This window comes from Aulonocara sp. 'chitande type north' Nkhata Bay, linkage group LG14, assembly GCF_057382095.1.
Source record: "Aulonocara sp. 'chitande type north' Nkhata Bay isolate Kocher_YH1m ecotype deep benthic linkage group LG14, A_spYH_male_GT1.1, whole genome shotgun sequence".
Taxonomy (NCBI): Eukaryota; Metazoa; Chordata; class Actinopteri; order Cichliformes; family Cichlidae; genus Aulonocara; species Aulonocara sp. 'chitande type north' Nkhata Bay.
This window is the reverse complement of record NC_141357.1, coordinates 12,373,748-12,395,210: the sequence shown is the minus strand read 5'-3', so window position 1 is coordinate 12,395,210 and position 21,463 is coordinate 12,373,748. Positions and strand designations below refer to the sequence as shown.

Here is a 21,463-nt window from a genome sequence, read left to right as displayed (position 1 = left end):
CTCAAAAATAATTGAACAAACTAGCATTACTTAAAATGTAAGGACATTGAGTTTTGTCTACAGTAACTGAAAAGCATGCTCTGTTATACTCTCATATCCAGTTTCTTTGCCTTGAGAAACTCTTAGGTTGCTTTTGCAGTTTGCTTTGGGTCATTATTCATTTGAACCGTTAAGCGGTGTCCTGTGGGTTTTGCGGCATTTGATTGAATCTGAGCAGAGAGTATGTGCACTTCACATTTCATCCTGCTACTTCTATCAGCAGCCACATCATCAATCTGGTGATCTGGTTCCTTTAGCAGCCGTAGACGCCTATGCATCGAACCGGAGCTCGAACCGGCAACCTTCCGATTACAAGGTGAACTCCCAACTCTTGAGCCAATGTCATTGCCCAAAGGATGAATGTCTGCTTCATTCATCCTAACCTGTCCATGTTGTTGAACCTCTTTAATTAAAAGTGAAAGTCTGCACTTCAATAGTATCTAGTAAGTATTTGCCAAAATAAGAAGATGCCAAGAAAAAACAAACCTCAACCCAGTGAGCTAAACTGGTGGTTTAGGTTGAACAGCAGCCCATATATCATATAAGACATGGGTTCAAATTCCCCCCCAGGCCATTTGCTGCTTGCCTTCCTCCTGTTCCCTCTCTCCCAGCTTTCCTGTCATAACAGAGGCTAAAAAATGATGCGTAAATCCTCCTGACAAGCACTGAAATTCAGAACAAAGGCATAGCAGAGGTGAAATGAGAAACAGGATGACAGTAAACCAGACAGCTATGATGTTATGTCTATCTATGTCTTTGTGTGCTTGTTTGCGAGTGTGTTTACAAAGTGCGTGTTTGTCTGTCTGTTTGTGTGTGCTGGCTAGAGGCATGATGTGGGACAAGTGTGAAAGGTAACCAGTTGGGGTCATTGATGACAGAAAGAAGAAAATGGGAAAAGACATGCTGACAGAAGTATTTAGAACTACAGGAAATCACACAATAAACACGCAAACACTTAAACTGACAAGACTACACAAACCGAGGAACGTATGTGTCTTGAGGTATAAGAGGTTATGAGAGATTCAAATATGGAAATTGTGTATGCGCTGTCTCCTTAGCATGTAACAAGCATATCGTAATGCTGCTGCTTTAACAGCCAATCAGACTAAGTAAACACTGTCTGAATGCAAAGGAATATAATCACAAGCCTGCCAAACTCTCTCTCTCTCACACACACACACACACACACACACACACACACACACACACACACACACACACACACACACACGCTCGTTGTCATATCTTGGTGAGGACATCTCATTGACATAATGCTTTCCCTAGCTGCTTACCCTAACTGTAACCATCAAAAATGATTGCCTAATCCTAATCCTAACCCTCAGCCTAAACCAAACCATAACCTAATTGTAATCCTGACACAAAAAACACATTTTGAGCCTCAAAAATGCTTTCAAACTCGTGGGGACGGGCATTTTGTCCCCATAAGTATAGTAGCATGCCAATTTTCTGTCCTCACAAAGATGTCTAAACACACACACACTTCTAATTAATATTAAAATAAAGAGTGCATTATGTGTGTAATCTCTTCTTTAACCATGTTTTTGCCCAGGGCAGATTGTCTTCCTACTAGAAAACAAGCAACAAGCAGAGGTCAAGGACGACCTTTGTCTGGAAGCAGTTTATGATTAGTGTGTTAGATTCACATGTTTACTAAACGGTCCAACAAACAATGTCACTTTCCGAGCATAGAAAGATTCAGGATTTTATTCTCGTAGCAGGCCCATCTGGATTAAACTCATCCTTAATAAAATGTATACAAACGTGGAGCGCTCTGTATTGGTCAAATACTCTTTGAAAGACACCCTGCCAAGACTTGTCATGTGTTGCATCCATCTCCACCTATTGATACAAGTTGCTGGATATGAATTTGTATTTATTTTTTCTACATTATTTTGTTTTCTCTATTTTTTAACATCCACTTCGATCCCACATGTACTGACTCATGCCCATGCACACAACGTCAATATACTATCATTTGAGAATGCTTAGAAAAAGTCCATATTTGGTGGATGGAGGGGAGTTTATTGGCTATCATACCAGAAATCCAAATTCAAGTCATACACAACACAGAGTTTCACAGTCTAGTGTAAGATCAGGTTTCGGTTGAAATACAGTTGCTACATCCTTTAAAGGTTTGTTTTCTTGGTTGCCGTGGTGATGCCTCCGGCTTTTTCGAAACAAATATGTGTTTGTGACAAGAAACAGATTTCGTATTGAAACATGTTACTTACAAACTCATGATCACTGAAAAACAAAAAGTGCAACAAGTTGTGGAAATGAATACCAAAAAAAAAGATTGTTTTTATGACTATTTCACAAACTGTAAAGAGTTTGGGCTGCTTTGTTCAGTTCATGTTTATTAAAATGAACCATACTTTATCCAAAAGGTTGCTAACACTTTGTTTTGTTTTTTATATTTAGCGTTCCCTTGTAAAATGAATTATTTGTGCTACATTGTTCATTTATGCATTTATCCAACATAAATGCATCGGATCTGTGCCACAGCTCAAAGAACGCCACTTGATTTACACTTCTCTTTAAAAGCTTGCAATGTAAACACTTAGCATTTATTTCAGTCTTTATGTGGCCTCTGAACTTTAAGAGCACTTAGCGACAGCGTGATATACATAGCCGGCTAAGAGTTTACATAATGTCCTTCCCGTGTTTTTAAAACCTGCGGTTTTCTCTAAGAGGACACCCCGATGTCCTTAGTCTCCTGATGTTGTGTGACACTCATTGCATAATCCCAGCTCTGTCTGCAGCTTATCAACACTAGAAAGTTTTTCCTTTTTACCTGAAAAATTGGATTTTTATCTCTCAGTTAAATCAGAATCATCTTTGGTCTTATCTATTTATATAATCCTTCTCGCTGTTTCATTTCTTTTGATTTATGTTTTAGTGGTTGCGTTATGCATTATTCTGCTAAAAGGGGTTCATTCAGCATGTGCACCACAATCTTCTTTATACACTTTTTTACTTGAGGGATCAATACTGACCTTATATGCTGTTATCTCCATGCTGCCTTTTAGCCATTTTTCAACAGACTCAACACTCAAAACTACTTTAAAATCAACCAAGTTCTTCATAGGTCGACTTTCATCTCTCCTTCATCAATCAAATCACTAAAACAGCCAAACTTCTGCCAAACCTTTGATTCTGATGAGTGAAAATCATCATGTTTTCATCCTAATCAAAAAGACAAACTCCACCTCCCTCCCTCAGCTTGCACTGAAACACAGCTGACTGCAAACTAATGCCACACTAGTTTGACTACAGTGGCTGGAAAGCTCATTGCTCACACTGAAAGCCTTACACAGCTTAAGTAATCACACTGTGGATATCCCAGCTGGAGGATCTTAGTCTGTCTTCTCTTTAAAATCCCTCCTCAAAGCATATTTTAATGCGACAGGATTTTTATGATCTTTTTTGAGTCTTTCATATTTAACAGCTTGTTTATTGTCTCAAGTTTAAGCTTTTTTATTCTCTTTGAACTTTTTTTTTTTTAATGCCATTGTCTTGGCTGACTTTCCTTTTCATTTTTGGCACTTTGTTTTATGGAAGGCGTACAGTGACACTACTGAGGGATCCAACACAGCTGTAAATCACTTTATTATGTCTGGAAAAGTGCTCAAAAAGTCAAAAAATGATTACTAGTAGAAGCAGTAGCAGAAGAAGTACAGTATATGCATAATCAAATGCTTTTAGTTGGACTACCTACTGTAAGAATTAAAAAGAAACCATTAAGGCCGTCCAGCTGGAAACTGTCCCAGCTGATTTTGGGTGAAATGCAGGGTACACTCTGGGCAAGTCTCCAGTCCATCACTAAGACAAAGACAACCATTCACTCTCACAACCACACCTACAGCCAAATTAGCGTCACAAATTAAGCTAACAAGCATGTCTTTGGACTGTGGGAGCAAACCCACGCAGCCACAAGGAGAACGTGCAAACTCCACACAGAGAGGCCACAGTCTGAACCCAGAACCTTCATGCAGTGCCTCTGGGCTTTTATTTGGACGTTACCTAGATTACCATAAAGTTCAACAGAATCATTGCTCATGCCTGATAAAATAGACTAAAAACATTCTGCTGGCTTTGCTCAAAAACAAGGTTTTAGAATCTCTGTCGAGCTAGAACTGCCCCATACATTTCAATTCAGGAGTTACTCGAGTGTCATGTCTGTCTTTGATAATGTATGTGGTCTGATCTTTTTGTTTCCATTTGGATCAAAGATTGTGCCCTTACAAAGAGTATCCAGATTTTTAAAAACAGCGTGAGGGAAACATTTGATCTGTCCCAAGTATAACAGCCGTATGGTTCAATCTGTCTGACAACTAAACCGTTAGCTATCGGTGTAGCTGCGGCCTGAAAATAAAAGAAATGAATGAATTAAAAAGAGAGAAGAAATAAAAAACCTCCAGAAAATTGCTGTGCAGCTTTGCCACATCTGTCACACACTTGTCACGGAGCCTTTGATGAGACGCACACGGACTCAGTAACAGCCACGTTCTAATGAACAAACGCATTCGCGTCGTGCAAGACAGATCAAAGGAGGAAAACACCACATCTAGGACAACAATGCTGAATATAATACCCCTATATGTGGGGTAACCTGTGACACCATTAGTTGCCAAGCAACCTGGGCTACCCTTTGGATGAAACACCTGCCGTTCGTCTATCAAGCCATCTGAGCAGCCCCTTCTTCTCTCTGACACACCTGTCTCCCTGTCTTTGTCTCTGTATGGCAGGTGGCATGATAAGGGTTGAAAGATGGCGAGACAGATGCTGAAAAAGAGAAATAATGAAAATGAATTTGACATAACCAGTAAATATCCAACGCTGATACAAGTCCACAAAATAATCTGAGATACTAATCAATACTAAAAATTATTATTAGATTAGACACTCGTTTGCAACAGTATTGATGCCGTCAGTCCTCCAGTGGACACTCGAGTTCACACAGCCTCTAATTAGAAGTATTTGACATTTACAACACCTTAGGAGGAACTTAGGAGGTCAGTAAGGAGGTCAACAATTCTGATGTTTGAACAGTAAATGTTAAACTGATTGGCACAGTTAACACTTAGGAATAAGCTGATAACCACAAACCTAGCCTCAGGGAATCACAAGCTAGTGTCAGTCCCCAAGCTCAGATAATTGGGAGGGTCATGCCAGGAAGCGTCAAATCAAATCAAATATGGTGGCCCATCTGCTCTGGCAGCCCATGTGGAAATACAGGAGCAGCCAAAGGTATCTTTATCTGATAGCAACCTTAGCCGCATGTTATCTTGAAGATACTGGCTAGCAGCTATGACAAACAATAAAACACTAACCTTAATGTAGGAATTAGGTTAGTCCTGCCCATCTGTAATGCTCTAATGGGTCGTGTTAATTTAAAGGGCAAACACAAATATTTAAAAATTCTTAAAGTTCAAGATTTAAAAAAAAATTGTCATCACCTACACTTAAAAAATCACCAAATATCAGGAAATAAATGGGGCTCTGGCTAAACACATTTTCACAGACTAGTACTGTTCTAATCCTGATTAAAAACAACTATTCCTCTTGATTTTATCATTTTCCCCCCATGATATCAAAAATGGCATTTTCCTTGGTATTAGATTCGAGTTTGGAATTCTAATATCATCACAACCCTTGTGTGCACTAAACCCTGAGAGACTAACAGCAGTTTCAGAAAAATGGTGAACATACTGGACAAAATGTCATCCCCACATGCAATTATTGTTCCAAAGTGACAAAACCTGCACTGAACATCACAGGAGAACTAAAGAGGGACTTCACAGCTACCGAGTACTTTGCAATGAAATATTTTATACTTTGCTTTTAAAAAATGCAGTGTTATGTTTACGTAACGATGCACTAAAATCAGCGAACAATCGTGACAAATAACCGTGTGCTACTATATACACTGCAGTAAGAGTAAGACAGTTAACAGTTAAGAGTTCATGAGAATAATCACCATGTTTCCACTGGACAATCGCCATAAAATAGCAGCACGACTCCGGCTGAAATGTGTGTGAACTCTTGCCAGGTTTCATTACAAATTATTGCAGGATACAAAGTACCGTGTGCGTTCATCTTTAGTGTGTTTCTCCAGGTGTGTATCTGTGCAGCAAAGACTATGTGCAGCTGATCAATAAGAAAAGCAGTCAGAGAAAGCGGCACAGTAACACATGCCACTCTAGACTCAGCACGACACAACAACACCGATAGGCACGGTAACAACATGACATCAGCATCCATCCGACTTCAACACACTGCACCGATACAGTGTGTATCATAAAGAAAACACTACCAACAGGGGAATATGTTAAAGAGCAACATTAAACCAACTTCTAAAACGTTTTCTAAGTCAGCAGACGCAACAGAAACAAGTGTGGATTTACATCAGGATGAATATCAGCAATAAAGCTTTAGCAACGATAATAACGCTTCCAACAGCAAGTAAAGTGATGAAGCACACAGCAAACAACGAGCAAATCAAATCAGTTCACCAAAATGCTGTGACAAGATTAACCACGGTGCTGTTTTACCTGCACAAGGAGGAACACCAGAATGTGGGAGGGCTGATGTCTCCTGGCTACTCTGTGAACTTCTGAATTTTTGAGCTGTGTGAAATGTTTTTTGTGTCCGCTGGTTTAAGATTCATATATTATTTACTTTGGTCATGTTGTGTAAATTTAAACCTCCTACTTATTTTCAGCAGCAGCTTTGAATAGTCACTTTGATTCCACAGGAGACGATTCTTACTAATACCATGTTTGGGAGTCCAAAACATTTAAGGGAGGCCCATGAACAAACTCTAGTGCATGACGGTGACGTGTGACAAAGTCCTGTTATTGTAACAACTAGGGTTGCCAACCGTCCCTTAAAATACGGAATCGTCCCGTATTTAGAAACAAAAGTACACGTCCCGTATTGAGCTAATAAGGGACGCACTTTGTCCCGTAATACAGTGAGAATCAAAAGTAGTCTATAAATGTTTATGGAATTAACGCTTTGTTTGAAAACATAATTCCCAGCCCCTCTCCTGCTTTGTGACCAATGAGCTGACAGCACACTTATGACAATTCGAGTATGACAATTCAGATTACCGCTCATCTCATTGGTCGAGGAAAGGTCGCTTACGGAGAAAATACCGGAAGACAACAGATGACCACAACAAGAAGCATGGCCAACAGGGAAACAAATGCCGTCACTGCGGTGCAAGTCTCGGACGACAGTACACCTAAAGCTGGGCAAACACTGTGCGATTTTTTCAGTCGCGTTATTCAGCTCCTGCTCAAACTGCACGATTGACTCGCAGGGGTTAGAAGTTGGTAGGTCACGATGTACTCTCACACTATACGGCCCGATGCTCTGATGCGACCTGAGTGCTCACACTGTGCGTCCATAAAATTAAGGTTATAACAGAAAATCTGTCGCTCGCTCTCTCTCTGTCTTACACTCACACAGACACACCACCACCATCAACTTTGCTAAATTGCTAATGAAAAACATGATCAGGCAGCTGTGATTTAGCAGCAGTGTAAATCCAACTATTTTCACGGTTGTTGTGGTCGTGATAATTTTGTGAGGCCACATCGAAAAGGCTCGGATGAGCTTTCCAAAGTTCTACAAGTTGTACCTCCATCGCTTGTGTCCAGATCACACGCTGCACAGCCGTGCTGCTCCGTCTTTTTCACGGCGTTTACGTGTTTGCGCGCGAGCAGTGTGAGCGGCTCACGAGCGATTGATGATCGGGAGCTGGTCGTGAGGTGTTAATCACTTCTCGTTACCCCACGTATACTACACGACGCACGATGAAGATCACTCAAAAATCGGCTCAAAATGGGCCTAAAACCGCACAGTGTAAGCCCAGCATTAGAGCAGCAATGTTTGTTCCCCTCAGAGAAAGGGAAGAATGGGAAAAGGAAAACACCTGGCTGGAAAAAGTTAATATGGGCATGTGCAGTGAATATCAGCGCTATGTGGCCAGAAGTGTGATAATATAATTTATTTTGTGTAATAAACAACTGCAAGGATAGATGATTACAACAAATAGATGACTAATACATAAAAGTAATACATAGATGAATAATGATGATGAGTTAAGATGCGTAATCATGGGAACAAGCGGGTTTTCAAACGGGAGCAGCTGATTAGCATTAGAAAAGCTGAAATAATACCTCAGCTGAAGCCAATTGTACTAAATGCACTAAATGTGCACTGTTACAAGAATATTTTTCTTTCTATTGTTTTCTATTATTTTAAGTTAAGCAGGACAGAGTTCTTTTAAAGAAAGATTTACTTATATTCTCAAAAGTTAAGCATGACAGGCTTCTGTTTAAGAAAGAGACCTGTTTTACTGTGTTAATGTTGTCATTTTGAGCTAAAAATAAATGGCTAAATGATCATTTGTTTCACATGTGTTCATATCACAAAGAATACACATCTACTTAAATCAAATTCAAGTCAAAGGGTTAAAAAAAATAATTTCACACACAAAAAAAGAGCTAGAAAATTCACCACACTGGGAAGGGTGAAGACAACTGGGTCGCCCGGCCCTGGCCACGAGGTGTCCCTTATTTATTTTTCAGGGAGTTGGCAACCCTAGTAACAACACCTTCAAAGAGCAAACCTGTACTTCCTCAAACTACAAAAGAGTGACAAGCTAAAAGATGAACCAAGATAAAGTGTCAGCCACCACTGATCTCTATGAACGATATCTGCAACATGCAGCATCTGTAATGCAAGGGCAAGAAACCTTCTGGATTTAGTTTACAGTCCACTACAGTATTCCTGTCGACGAGTCATGAATTCGACTAGGTTGCATGCAGGTAAACAGTCTGTTGGAAACCAAATGAGAAATCGCATGTCAAAAATATTTGCTATCATCTGATTATGATTTTTCTTTTTTAAGTGTATCTGCATTCTTTAAAAGTGATCACAGACAGACCCTAAAAAACTTGGCTGTTAATACGAGAGATGAAAGGCCCAGTCACACAGGCCAGGAGACCGCTCACTGACGCCGATGTGTATTCCTTAATCACATCAAGTGGTTGCTGTTGCAAAGAGTTATATGATGCTGCACAAAACCAATCCTTGCATGAAAGATGCTGGCTTGTCTCCAAACATTTGCTAACTACTTGCCAAGCAGTAGTCACATGTAAAGGCAACCACAATGAGTTTTTTGGTGCAGCCACTGATTTCACTTGGCAACGACAGGAACCTCCAGCAACCAGTTATGCAACCAGGGAATGCAGAGGTTTTTTTTGAGCAACTGGAGGTTGCCAGAGGGTTGCTGACTGGTTTGTGGGCCTGTTTGCCTCAGGCAGTGGAATTGCACAATCAACCCAGAAAAGCTTTAGCTCCCCTTGGAATTAATTCCCCATATCTATGGAAGTCTTCTAGACGATTGACCATGTTTTTATCATAAGCTATTAATTAGTTGTGTTGATGACAGCAGAGAGTACGACCTAACATGTTTGTCCAAAAGTCAAGATGTGGTGACAGCGAAAACAAAAGCAAGCATGTAGATGTTTACAGTTCTCTGTCCCGAGACCTGCAGAGAACATCTGCTGTCTGATAGGGACAGTGTCAGAAATACACTACATTGCCAAAAGGATTCACCATTAGGGCTGGGCTATTTCATACCGTTCACGGTAATACCGGTGTAATTTTGGGCAATGATAGGAAAATAAAATATCGCGATAGAATATGGGTAAAACGCGCATGCGCAGTGCCTATGTTTACATACGCACATGGCGGCGATGGAGAATGAGAAGGGTGAAAGTGGATCGTTGAATGAAACGGATGAACCAGAATTGGTTTGTTAAAATGCTGCAACTTCAGTGGTGTGGAACTGGTTTAGCTTGCGTCCGTCAGATATACAACAAAGCACTATTTTTGGTAGCGCATGCTAGCAGGCCGTCGTTATTACCGTGTTGTTTGGAAAATACGGCACACTTAAAATCAATCCTTTGATTTATATAACTTTAATGCACATTAAAAAACAGCTGCTTGTTTAAGTGCAAATACATTGATGGGGTTTTTTGCACTAATAAAGTTGTGGAGTCGTAAAGTAATTTGTCTAGTGTCAATTATATCGTCAGTTATATCGTTAACGCAAATTTTAAAATGTATATCGTGATAAATATTTTTGGTCATATCGCCCTGCTCTATTCACCATCCATCAAAATCCCTGAATTCAGCTGTTCCAATCACTTCCATGGCCAAAAGTGCATCAAATCAAGCACCAAGACATGCAAACTAGTTCTACAAACATTTATGAAAGAATGGCTTGCTCTCAGCAGCTCTTTGAATTCCAGTGTGATTCCATGATAGGACGCCACCTCTGCAACAAGTCCATTGTTGAAATTTCCTCGCTACTAAATATTCTACAGTCAACTGTATTATAACAAAGTGGAAGAGATTGGGAATGGCAGCACTCCGCCATGAAGTTGTGGCCACATAAAATCCCAGCGCAGGGTCGACGAATCGTGAGGCACATAGAGCACAGAGGTCAACAACTTTCCAAAGAGTCAATCGCTACAGACCTACAAACGTCATGTGGCCTTCAGACTAGTTCTTTCTTGTGCCTCTCCCATTCCTTGTGAACTTTACGGTCACTCCTGTCCTTATTCTGGTTATGCGCATGCATAGGTCATCCACATTCACCAAAGCGGGGTTGGGATTTTGCACAGGAGCACGTTTGTAGTGGTTGAAAACTCCTCTCCTCTCTGTCTGAACAGAAACCTGACAGACACATTTGCAGGGCTATAAGTTACGCTTTAAACTCAAATACCCTAAAGTAATCTCAGTGCATTCAGGCACTGAAGTGTTGCACGGGAACACAAAGTCTGAAACAAAAACTGCAAGTGTTAAAGCCATCTGCCAATACTCCTTTAGCTTCTTGCCACGACGACGGAGGAGACATGATAGCGTTTTCTAATTAAACCAAACCTCTGTGCCACAAACACAGCTGCCTCACCTCCCGCCTTGATCTCCTTGGGGAGGACAAATACACACAAACACACCACGATTGTACCCGCTGACAAAAACACTCATGCACACAGTTGTGGTTGTCCATTTGATTACTGACAGTGAGACAGCTGTAACCATTCATACACACACACACACACACACACACACACACACACACACACACACACACACTTCTAACTTGTATACACACAGAGTTGTAAACACACTCGCTGTCGTAGACACCTACACACACACACCTGTCTGTGGCAACAGTACATAGAGATAAGGAGGCTGACAGGAGCTGCTGGAGCCAAAGCTGGGAACCATGGGGGCTGTCAGCGTCATTTTCCTGTGACACCTCCAGGCTCACACACACACAAATACACACCACACACTTGATGATATTGTATTGACTTATATTCATTTCCTGTCTGTATTCTTTCCATAACTGGCACAAAATGCACCTACAGAAAACCCTCCTCTAAAGTCAACCTGCTTTTGCTTTAATCGGCATGGAAAAATGACACCATAGCCCAGCTGAAATTCTACCCTCCACCTTTAAAATAACTCCTCCTAATAAGGTGTAAGAAACAGTCACCATAAGAGACCAGATGGAAAGGTTTTCTATTCCAGTGCAGACCCCACAATAGAAAAAAAACAATGATGACACACAAACCAAGAAAAGTTCTAGATAAATAATGTTCTACAAACTCATACGTACCATGGAATGGACCCTCAACCACCTTTGTCCATATAATAATGAATGCAAAGTCATAATAAAATTATAGAGGGGTGTCATATCTTTTAAGATATTGCTAATTCACACTGCTTTGTGCTACAAAACTGTAGTGAAAATCATGACTTTCTTTCACTTTCAGCTTTCAGCTACGTGCCCACTCCCTAAAACCTAATCAAAATGACTCTGTATGCAACTAGCGTGTGCAAAGTTGACGGTTATTTCTCTACTCTAACTAAACTACATGATGTTCAAATGTCTGCAACACTCTTTATTTACATGAAAAGTCTGCGAAACTTTTGCAGGATGCTGATTCAAACGGTCCTTGATTCTAATGTGTTTTTATAAGTGATTTTGGTCTTCGATTTTTAAAAAGGTATATGATTATGTGTTTATTTATGTATTTTACTCATGCTCACATGCCTCTGAATGTTTGTTTTTGTTGACTTATTGAATATGCCATCAACCTGCCAAGGACTACAGATGAAAATGAATCTGTGTGGCTAAACCTAGCATATTTACTCGATGAATTTAAGTGCTCGTATTAATTAATATCCATTGTCCCTTTTAAATAAACATAAACATAAACTGAGATAAATTGATCTCAGTTGACTGCAAAATGTTAGCAGGACTAAACAAACATCGGCTCATTTAGCAGCTCCGCTTGGTTAATCATATTCACAGATCCATTTTTACGATAAATGGCGATTTTGCGGTCTATCAGTTTATATAAAACTTAGTGAAGGCAGTGAGGGAGTGCAGGGTTTTCTATTGGCTGACATGAAATAGACTTCCTCTCTGTTACAGTGACAGTTGTATGACATCTAATTACACAGATTACGCTGTTTAACATTAATGTTGAATGGCTTGTAACTAAATTAATGCATCCCATCTCATTCTTTCAAGCTTAAATACACACACAAATTAAAATACATGCCTTGTTATTGTGATTATTGAGGGCATTGAGTTGAATCCATTCAGAATAATGAAGTAGCTCAAATTCCCTTTCACAGAGGCATATAGACGTGCTTCTGTGAAACTCTTCTTCAGTGGCTCCTTGTTAAATCCAGAACTGAATTCAAAATCATTCTGAAACCTGCTCCCAGTTTGGATTTGGAGACAGACACCCTCTCTACTTTCAATGTTAGGCTTACAACTTTCCTTTTTGACAAAGGATATTATCATTAGTTATTATTTATCTCTAGGGCTAATTACGCACACCCCACTTTTCAGTTATTTATTTGTAAAAAATGTTTGGAATCATGTATGATTTTCGTTCCACTTCTCACGTGTTCCACTTTGTGTTGGTCTTTCACGTGGAACTCCAATAAAACTGATTCATGTTTGTGGCTGTAATGTGACAAAATGTGGGAAAGTTCAAGGGGGCCAAATACTTCTGCAAGCCACTGTATATGTGTAAATCTGTGATAAAACAAGGTGTTTGAAGCCTCTTATCTAATGTGGGTTAGGACAGGGTTCATCTCCATGCATACAGAAAATGAGTGGATGAACAGATGGATAATAACTGCACTACAGTCTTTATGATTGTTTTGTGCCAGTTTACAAAAGTCATTTCAGTTTTATTCAAAGCAGGGAACTCATTTTAAACAGAAAGCTGCACAGAGCAGAGAATTCTTACTCTGTCTATTTAGCAAATTAAAGGCTTTAATAATGAAAACCAGCTGTGTTTACAGGAGGAAATCGTGTATAAATGTGAATGGAACCGGTTCAGTTTACGTTCAGTAAACTCGACATCATTAGAGAAGTGCAGTAAGTGAACCAGGGTTGGGAAGATATGAGAGCAGTGCTTCCCGTGATATATATTTCAATGATAATCTCAAGTCAGAGAGTATCCCCTTGACAATATTAAGACAGGTTTCCTTACAGTATGGGCTTATGTGTTTAAACTCTTCTTTAATTAAGTTTATGTTGATCTAGTTTGATGCCTGAGTTTGTTATGGCCAGAGGTGCAAAGCTGACACATGTCTCTGCAATTAGGAACAAAACACTTTAGCAGTTATTGAATTTACTGAAGATCCAAACCCCAAATCACAAAGTTAATTATACAAATATGCAGATGCAAGATTATGTAACTTAACATTTATGAAAAACCTGCCACTCATGATGATGAGACAATGATTTTTAGCCAGTATTGGGGTTCTTGTATTTCCTGTGGAAAGCAACTAATTACACATTTTTTTCCTGCCTTTCTCTGTAACACAGCGTCATATGGCTGGCAGTAAATACTACGCTGTTAAGCCTTGCATACGGCCAACATTGTATAAGCACAAATCCTAACAAATTCTGTATCAGCACAGAAACAGCCTTAGCGGCACGTCACAGAAAAGGTTGTGCTGACAGTGATTGGAAATGGGTCGTCTCTGCTTCTATTTTTTGTTGGGATTCAAAATTCGGCTGCGTGTCTGGGGTCTGTGCTTACTCGGTTTAAACATCTCTGGATCTGAGGATCTGATTGCCTTTAGAGGTGACAGGAGAGGTGAGGTGGTGTTAGCAACTATAGATATGCCAGTTTTTTACGGCTGTTGCGCAGTTTCCTTTGGTGCAATAAATTATAAATAATGTGCACATCTCTTCATTTGAAAGTGGTTACACTGTCGAGGATATTACTGTGACATCACATATGCAAAACCCCTGTTATGATGTTTCTCTGTTCACCCATAATGCAGATAATTAAAGAACTTATGCAATTCAAGTAATCACATAATCGTTTGGATTGCAACTCTGTGATATGCAATAATGTGATGATGAATGTAGGAACTGCAATGTGCTACACACTCCCTGCAATCTGCTCATGATTCTTCTTTCTTTCTAACCTTTGACCTCTCATAATTCAACGCTGCACCGAAGCTTTAACAGCTCCCTCGTAATACTGTAGGCTTTTTCATGCAGATAATGAGAGCAACCAATTATTCATTCACTTTAATATTTCAAGCAAACTTAACTCATTAAATTTACACCCTAGCTAAAGGACATAACATTATTTTTGTGCAGCACAGGTAATGGTTTCATTTGTTAAGCGAATAAAAATGTATATCAGCAGCTCATGCACAGACTACATTGTACTTTTTGGATAAATGCTGCTGCATGAAATCCTGGAGACGGGTGAGGGAATCAAAATATGGATAAAAGTCAGAATAGAGAGTTTTTAAGCCAAATGTTTGTTTGTATGTTTTTTGCTGAAGCGCACATATTTAGTAGCTACACAAAACCACACAAACATGTGCAAAAGCAAGCAAACAGTGCACACAAAGGTTTGTGCCACTTTCTCTTTGCCTTCACTTTATCTGCCTGTTCCCGCTCTGTCTCTTTTCTCTGTCTCTCTCTCTCTGAATATTTTAGTATTGATGAGCCCATTACTGATGATAACACAGTGCAACATCAGCATCCTTTCTCCCTCTCCCTGTCTCCCTCTCTCCAACACACACACACACACATGCTCACTCATCAGGAGTCAGGTTACAAGTCTGCCTCTGCTGTGTACTTCTGTGCATTTCGCTGTGAGTGTGTGTGTTCAGCGGGAGGCTGGGGGAATCTGACTGCCTGGCGTCGCTCCAACAAACTGCACTATTTTTCAGGCTGGATACCATTCACGTGCACACCAGCTGACGCACAGATACACACACACAGGGGCGATGTGTGTCAGCTGTTAAAATGATAACAGCGAATAAGCAAAGTGCACTGAATGCGAAGGTGGCTTCCTAAAAGGATGTTTAGAACCCGCAAAACACTTCAAGTAACGTAACGGCGCATGGCACAAACATTAAACACAGAGCGGCGAACGATTCGGTGGCAGCGTGCATCTGATACTGTAGAGCGCTGTCACTGTGTCAGATGATGAATAACTGCCTCTCAAAGCAACGATCCAGGAATCCATACCTCTGAAAACCCATCACAATGACAAAAATGCAAAAGCCTGCAGATGTCTCTCTCAGAATTTTCAGCCAAAAGCGCTGCATTTGATCTCAGCACGCAGTCGCAGGAGGCTCACATCCCAACGGGTGCAGGCATGACATCTGCTTTTCTGTATTTTGTCAAAGTGCCACACTTAATGACCCCCTCAGATCACCGGTGTGCGCTGTCAAACCTGCTCGAGCGTGAGGGAAGCAGGTGAGACCAGCTACTGAATCTAATTGTATATCAGAGATCACTGACATCCATGTGGCACATTCATTATTCCCACAAACTTCTGGCTATAATCTTTTTTTTTTCCAGGAATGGCCAACAAACGCTCAAAGTAAGAAGCTTAGTCTTCTCTGCGGTGAGGTGAATGAAAGTCATTATCCTCCAGTGATTTCCTTTATTGAGTTTAAACCAATAATGAAGGAGGGAATAAAAGCCATTAGAGGATTTTTTTTCCAACTTTCAGACAGAGCTGAAATTACTATGAGGGAGATTTTACTAATATATGTGCAGTCATTGTAAAATGACATCACTGGGTTATTATCCACAAATGATCTTATTCAGTTACAAAGGAGGCGAGGGGGGTGGGGAGTTTTATAAAACACACAGTGTGCTACGGATGCCTTCCTTGGGGAGAAGTCCTTGCTATCTGATCGGTTTGCTCATGCAGTGTCACTTTAATTTGAGAGCAGGCTTTGTGAGCTTACACAGTAAACTTTAATTTCAGACGGCAGAGAGCTGGTTCTACGTGAGGACCGCGCTGCTTTATTAACTAACATTTAGATAATCATTGAGCCCTGACATTTAAAAGTTCATCAGTGTTCAGGCAGGTGTCAGCGTGAAGACTCACGTCAAACAGACAGAGGGCAAACAGCTACAGCACACAACACAATGAACTCCAGCACAGCAACACATCCAGCTGAAGCAATGATTAATACAGCGTTTTATAAACAGCCCTCTGACACGACAAACACTGTATGCCAGACAAAACTAGGATGCGATACTGGGCTGCTACATTGGATCAAATAGAGCAGCCAATTATTATAATGATCATGTCAGCCTCCTTTGATCCAGGGCTCATCGTTGCCTTCCTGTGAAAGAAAAAAAAAACATCTATCTTTTTTAGAAAGTAAAAAAAAACAGCCTCGGGAACGGGAATGAACATTAACTCTGAAAAAGAGCCCCGGTTTAAGCTCTGTGATGATGTATTTCAGGGTTTCAGCAGACAAAAATCTGTACAACAGAAGAATTTATCTCAAAAAGGTCGGGGGATTTCAAACATAATTTCCCTTATAAGGCATTCTCTATAATGGATTTCAAAGTGGCAGATAATAGCTTTATAGATGAGTTATAAACCGCATCAGATGTGTGTGTGTGTGTGCGTGTTCATTCTTTCTTTTGAGTAGGCTTAACATGTCAGCAAGACATAAAGGCATGCAGAAAAAGTCAGAAACAGATATCTATGCAGTTGCCAGAGAGCCTTTTTCCAGGTCAAAGGTTGGCTCCAGTCACTCAGTTTTTCCCCAACTTGTCGACCCACAGTTGCACTTATTTTAGTTCATCTTAAAACCTGGCTAAATTACTTCTAAAACATTAATAAAGCTGTTAGCAACAGCTTATAAACCATTTACGAAGGGTACCTTATTAGAAAGACAGGGCAAGACTATCATTAATTCTAGATCTAGTCTGCCCTTAAAATATGTTTTTAATATCATAGTTTTCATGGAGAGAATCCAGTTAGGAGGCATATCACGGCTGGCGGTGTATTTCTCCCTGTAGGAATATTAGAGGAAGAGTAGCCCATCAGTGTAATGTCATGATTTCCTGGAAGATACAAAGGGGCGATAAGGTCACCAAATTCCCTGCGGGAGCAGTCAGAGAACATTTTGGTGACGTGACGGTGATTTTGTGTGCGGGTTTGCACTGACAGCTGCATGCATGGTTCACGTGGGGTCTATTACCGCCGCTGTCAGTGCGGAGATTGACACCCTGCAGGTCGCACTCACACTGCTGCTACTACTACACACACACCACTCAGTATTTGGCTCGCTGCTAGACGCCATGTGTTTCCACAGCGGAAGAGTGGCAGGCAGCTTCGAGATGCAAACACTTATCAGAAACACTCGCACTTACATCTCAGAGGACGGCGGCTGGCTACGGCAGAGGAGCGCGTGTCCGCACGCTTGTCCCATCGCGCATCCTGCCTCGCGCCTCTCCGGTTTGCCCGAACAGCTGCAGCTGGAAGCAGGGATCAGCCCGTGCGCGAGTCTCTTAGGCCGGGAGGGGTAAAGGAGGACGGACCGACGGATGGGTGGACGGCTGGGTGTGTGCTTCTCTCTCCTCACCCCCCAGTGCGGTACGCCTCTCTGCGATTCCGCTGTCCGCTGCTGCCTCCTCTTTCGAGCTCTGACAGCGCGCGGGGATTGGTCGGGACCCGGTAACTGATATATGAGCTGTGGCGAGCTGGGATATAACAGCTGAGCAGAGAGAGAGAGGAGAGAGAGAGAGAGAGAGAGAGCTAACACATGGAAGCGTCCACGAGAAAGACGCGTGTGGCTGAGGCACGTCACTCGTCCGCGTGCGCTGAAAAACAGTCCTTCCTTTTAGGCAATGCCCGCTCCCTCCGCGAGCGCCGGGCGATTTATCCGTGAAAATGAAAGTTGCATTGTTGTGAATATTTAACTTTTCACGGCGTGTCCCCACTGCGCGCGCTCATGCTCCAAATCGTCCTTCGTAGAGTACGGGCTCCTCCGGACACACTTGGAAATGTTTTCTCTGCACTTCTCAAACAGAAGACCTCACGGTTTTATTGGAAAACACTCGTGTGTCTGTGTGTGACAGGGGACAGGTCTCAAGGTCCAGATCTTTTTCTGCCATATATGGCCCTTCCAGTACACTCGCGGAAGGAGCGATGCGGAGCTTGACGGGAGCACCGGGATTGTTTGTTTACGTCCAAAGCCTGTAAATGTGGTGTCAGGTGTCAGCAGTTTAACATCTCAGTGCTCAGTTATTGTTGCCTCATATGTTAAAGGAAGTAAGTAGTTTGTATAATAATACAGCCCCCTTCGCCTAAAACCACATGTCCGCATGTGCTTGCAATCATTTTGTCTGATTGGTCTTCTACCGGAGGCTGTGTGAGCATGAAGACACCGTGACTGATTGACACATTTGTGGTCTGTGTTTGCTCAGTTGCATATGTGCATCTTCATCATCGTCATGATCAGAACGACCAATTAAACATCTGTGTGAATGACCAGGATTTCATATCATATCAGCTACAGGGTCTAGCATCGATCTACATAGTAGTAGGGCTTTCTTTGAGTTTTGGTGCGTGGCGCTATTTCTGTGTTTACATCTGGATTGTGTTTGCTCCTGTTTTATTATTTTTGCTCTGGTCACGAGAACTCAATATATAATTGGCAAAACTGCAGTCTGTTTGTATAAGTAAAGATAGTCGTATAGTCATATATTAGATCAAACATTGTTACTACAATAAAACAGTGAAAAAATGAAATCTGTAACTATTGATATTAATAATTTGTCAGTTATACTACACTGGTATGCAAATATGCACAATGTGAGGACCTCTGAGCTTGAATACAGTACGGTCACCATTAATGATACAGTTATGGTAAAACTATAAGGACACCTTCTGTCAGTTCTAAGGTTTTACATAACAGGATATAACAAAAACAGGTAAATACAGCCTCAGATGAACTACGGCACATGACATATATACAGTTCATATATTTTACAAGAAACTAAGCAGAAGCAGTTTGTGAAGAACTAGTTACACCCTTACTGCTTCCATAGGAATTAAGAGGGTAAATAACGGCCAGGTGCAAATGCAAAGAAGCTGCTGCACCAAAAACGTGAGAGTGATTGCTTTAATTGCTAGCAGACTGCCACAGTTGCCTGTAGTTTTTCATGTCTGTCTGCAAAAAGCCAAGATTTAGTAAAAACTAAGAAATTGGAGATTGTTTACCTTCAAAGTAAAAGTTGTGCCTCACTGCTACAGCCAGTGTGTTCAAAAAGTGCAACCTTTATTTTGAAGCCTGTGTATCACCATGATTGTCGTATGCCCAAAAAGCAGTCACATCTGCAAAGCCTCAAGACACATGACAGCTGCACTGGGATTTTGCCAGATAGCACATGACTATGAGAGTCACTGTCAACTTTATTCGGTCTGATAAATGAAGTTTAAAGTATTGTATCACAATTCCCAACACTGTGCAAGGACCTAAAGAGCTATTGTGCATCTTTCATTAATTCCATCAGTACAGTAAAATAGGGCAGTAACAGCACCATGCTGTGCGGATGTTTGTTTCTGTAACAGGCAGTGTAGTCAGGACAGGAGGAAGTGTAGAGGCAGTAAGATATAAAAGAGTTGTTTTTCCAAAGTGCTCAGCATCTAAAGCTGGGCAAAAGTTTAATTTCAACAGATAATGATCTTCAGTTAAACTCTGCGAAGGTGCTGAAGCGGACCAACTGGAGTCTGAACCTGAACCCAACAGATGTGCACCTACTGTACCTAATGAGTAGCATGGCCCTGCATCAGTGTGTCCCATCCAACCCAATCTTCTAAAAGTTCCTAGATTTAGTCCTACCTTTGTGGTGTCCTCGGGATTCCCATATGCTTGTTTGTCATTCACCTAGGGACCATTTGTGTTTCGAGGACACCACATTGGCAGCAATGAGGCTATCATTGCTGCCAAAGGTAATTTAACAAAGTAGTAAGTGAAGGGTCTGAATACATACATGAAATATTTCAGCCAGTCATTTATTTTTAATACATTTTTTTTTTTTTTTAAACAACTAAAAGTAAGTAATTAATCTTGATTCACGAGGAAAAGATGAGCTCTGTGAGACTGAAAAATTAAAGAAATTGGACATTTTAAAGGCTCTTAAAGCCTTCTTAATGCACTGTTTATCTTAAGATTCAAGACCTCTAAGATTCAAGCATGCTGAGATGAAAGGAAAGTTTAATGGTAATGAGAGAATGTCAGTGACTCAGTTTTTTAAGATCTGCTATACTTCACAAAAATCAACGATTAAAGTGCAGATTGAATAAGAAAAATATTGTGTATAAGTGAAAAATATATATATTTATCTTTTTTTCCCCATCCCATAATACATCTTGTGATGAAGAGTGGGGTCCTGATGATGCTGACACATGCACAACTGTCACTGGGATATGTTTTATTTCTTATAATTTGGCTGTTAAGTTATGGCTGTATTCTGGACTATGCATGTGGTACGCTTTGAGTTTATATTATCTTATTTGATTATATCCATCCTTCTTCATTTGATGAATTGGATCTTTTACATGTGAAACACAAAAGCCAGAGTATGAGGACATGACCTCACTGTCATCTATGGTAGTTACAGACCTGCTTTGGCTTTATTTAGACCCCAACAGAAAGTGTGTTTATTTATAATTTATGACATGTGGATCATCTCCATATCACTGTCTAAACAGATACAATCTGATTCAAGCCAGACTGTCTCACTGTATTAGAGGAAAACCAGAAGGGATCCAAAAATCAGATCTGTTGTGCCTGTGCAAATTTATCCTAGTATCCCTGTCCATCTAACAGTCCTTTTTTAAACTATCCACTATATATATATATATATGTATATATATATATATATATATATATATATATATATATATATATATATATATATATATATATATATATATATATATATATATATATATATATATATGGAGAATGACCGAGCTAAGATCCTGTGGGA

At 40.5% G+C, this 21,463-nt stretch overlaps 1 protein-coding gene across 1 annotated transcript in view; it reads right to left on the bottom strand.

Annotated features, from left to right (window-relative positions):
- Positions 1-18,207, bottom strand: part of pde2a (phosphodiesterase 2A) — a 174,345-nt gene extending 156,138 nt beyond the window's left edge. Inside the window, exon 1 of the mRNA XM_086260993.1 lies at positions 17,837-18,207. Within this exon, the coding sequence (XP_086117119.1) occupies positions 17,837-17,895 (59 nt within the window). The 5' untranslated portion in view covers positions 17,896-18,207. The remainder of the gene's footprint in view (positions 1-17,836) is intronic.
- Between the last annotated feature and the right edge of the window lie 3,256 nt (positions 18,208-21,463).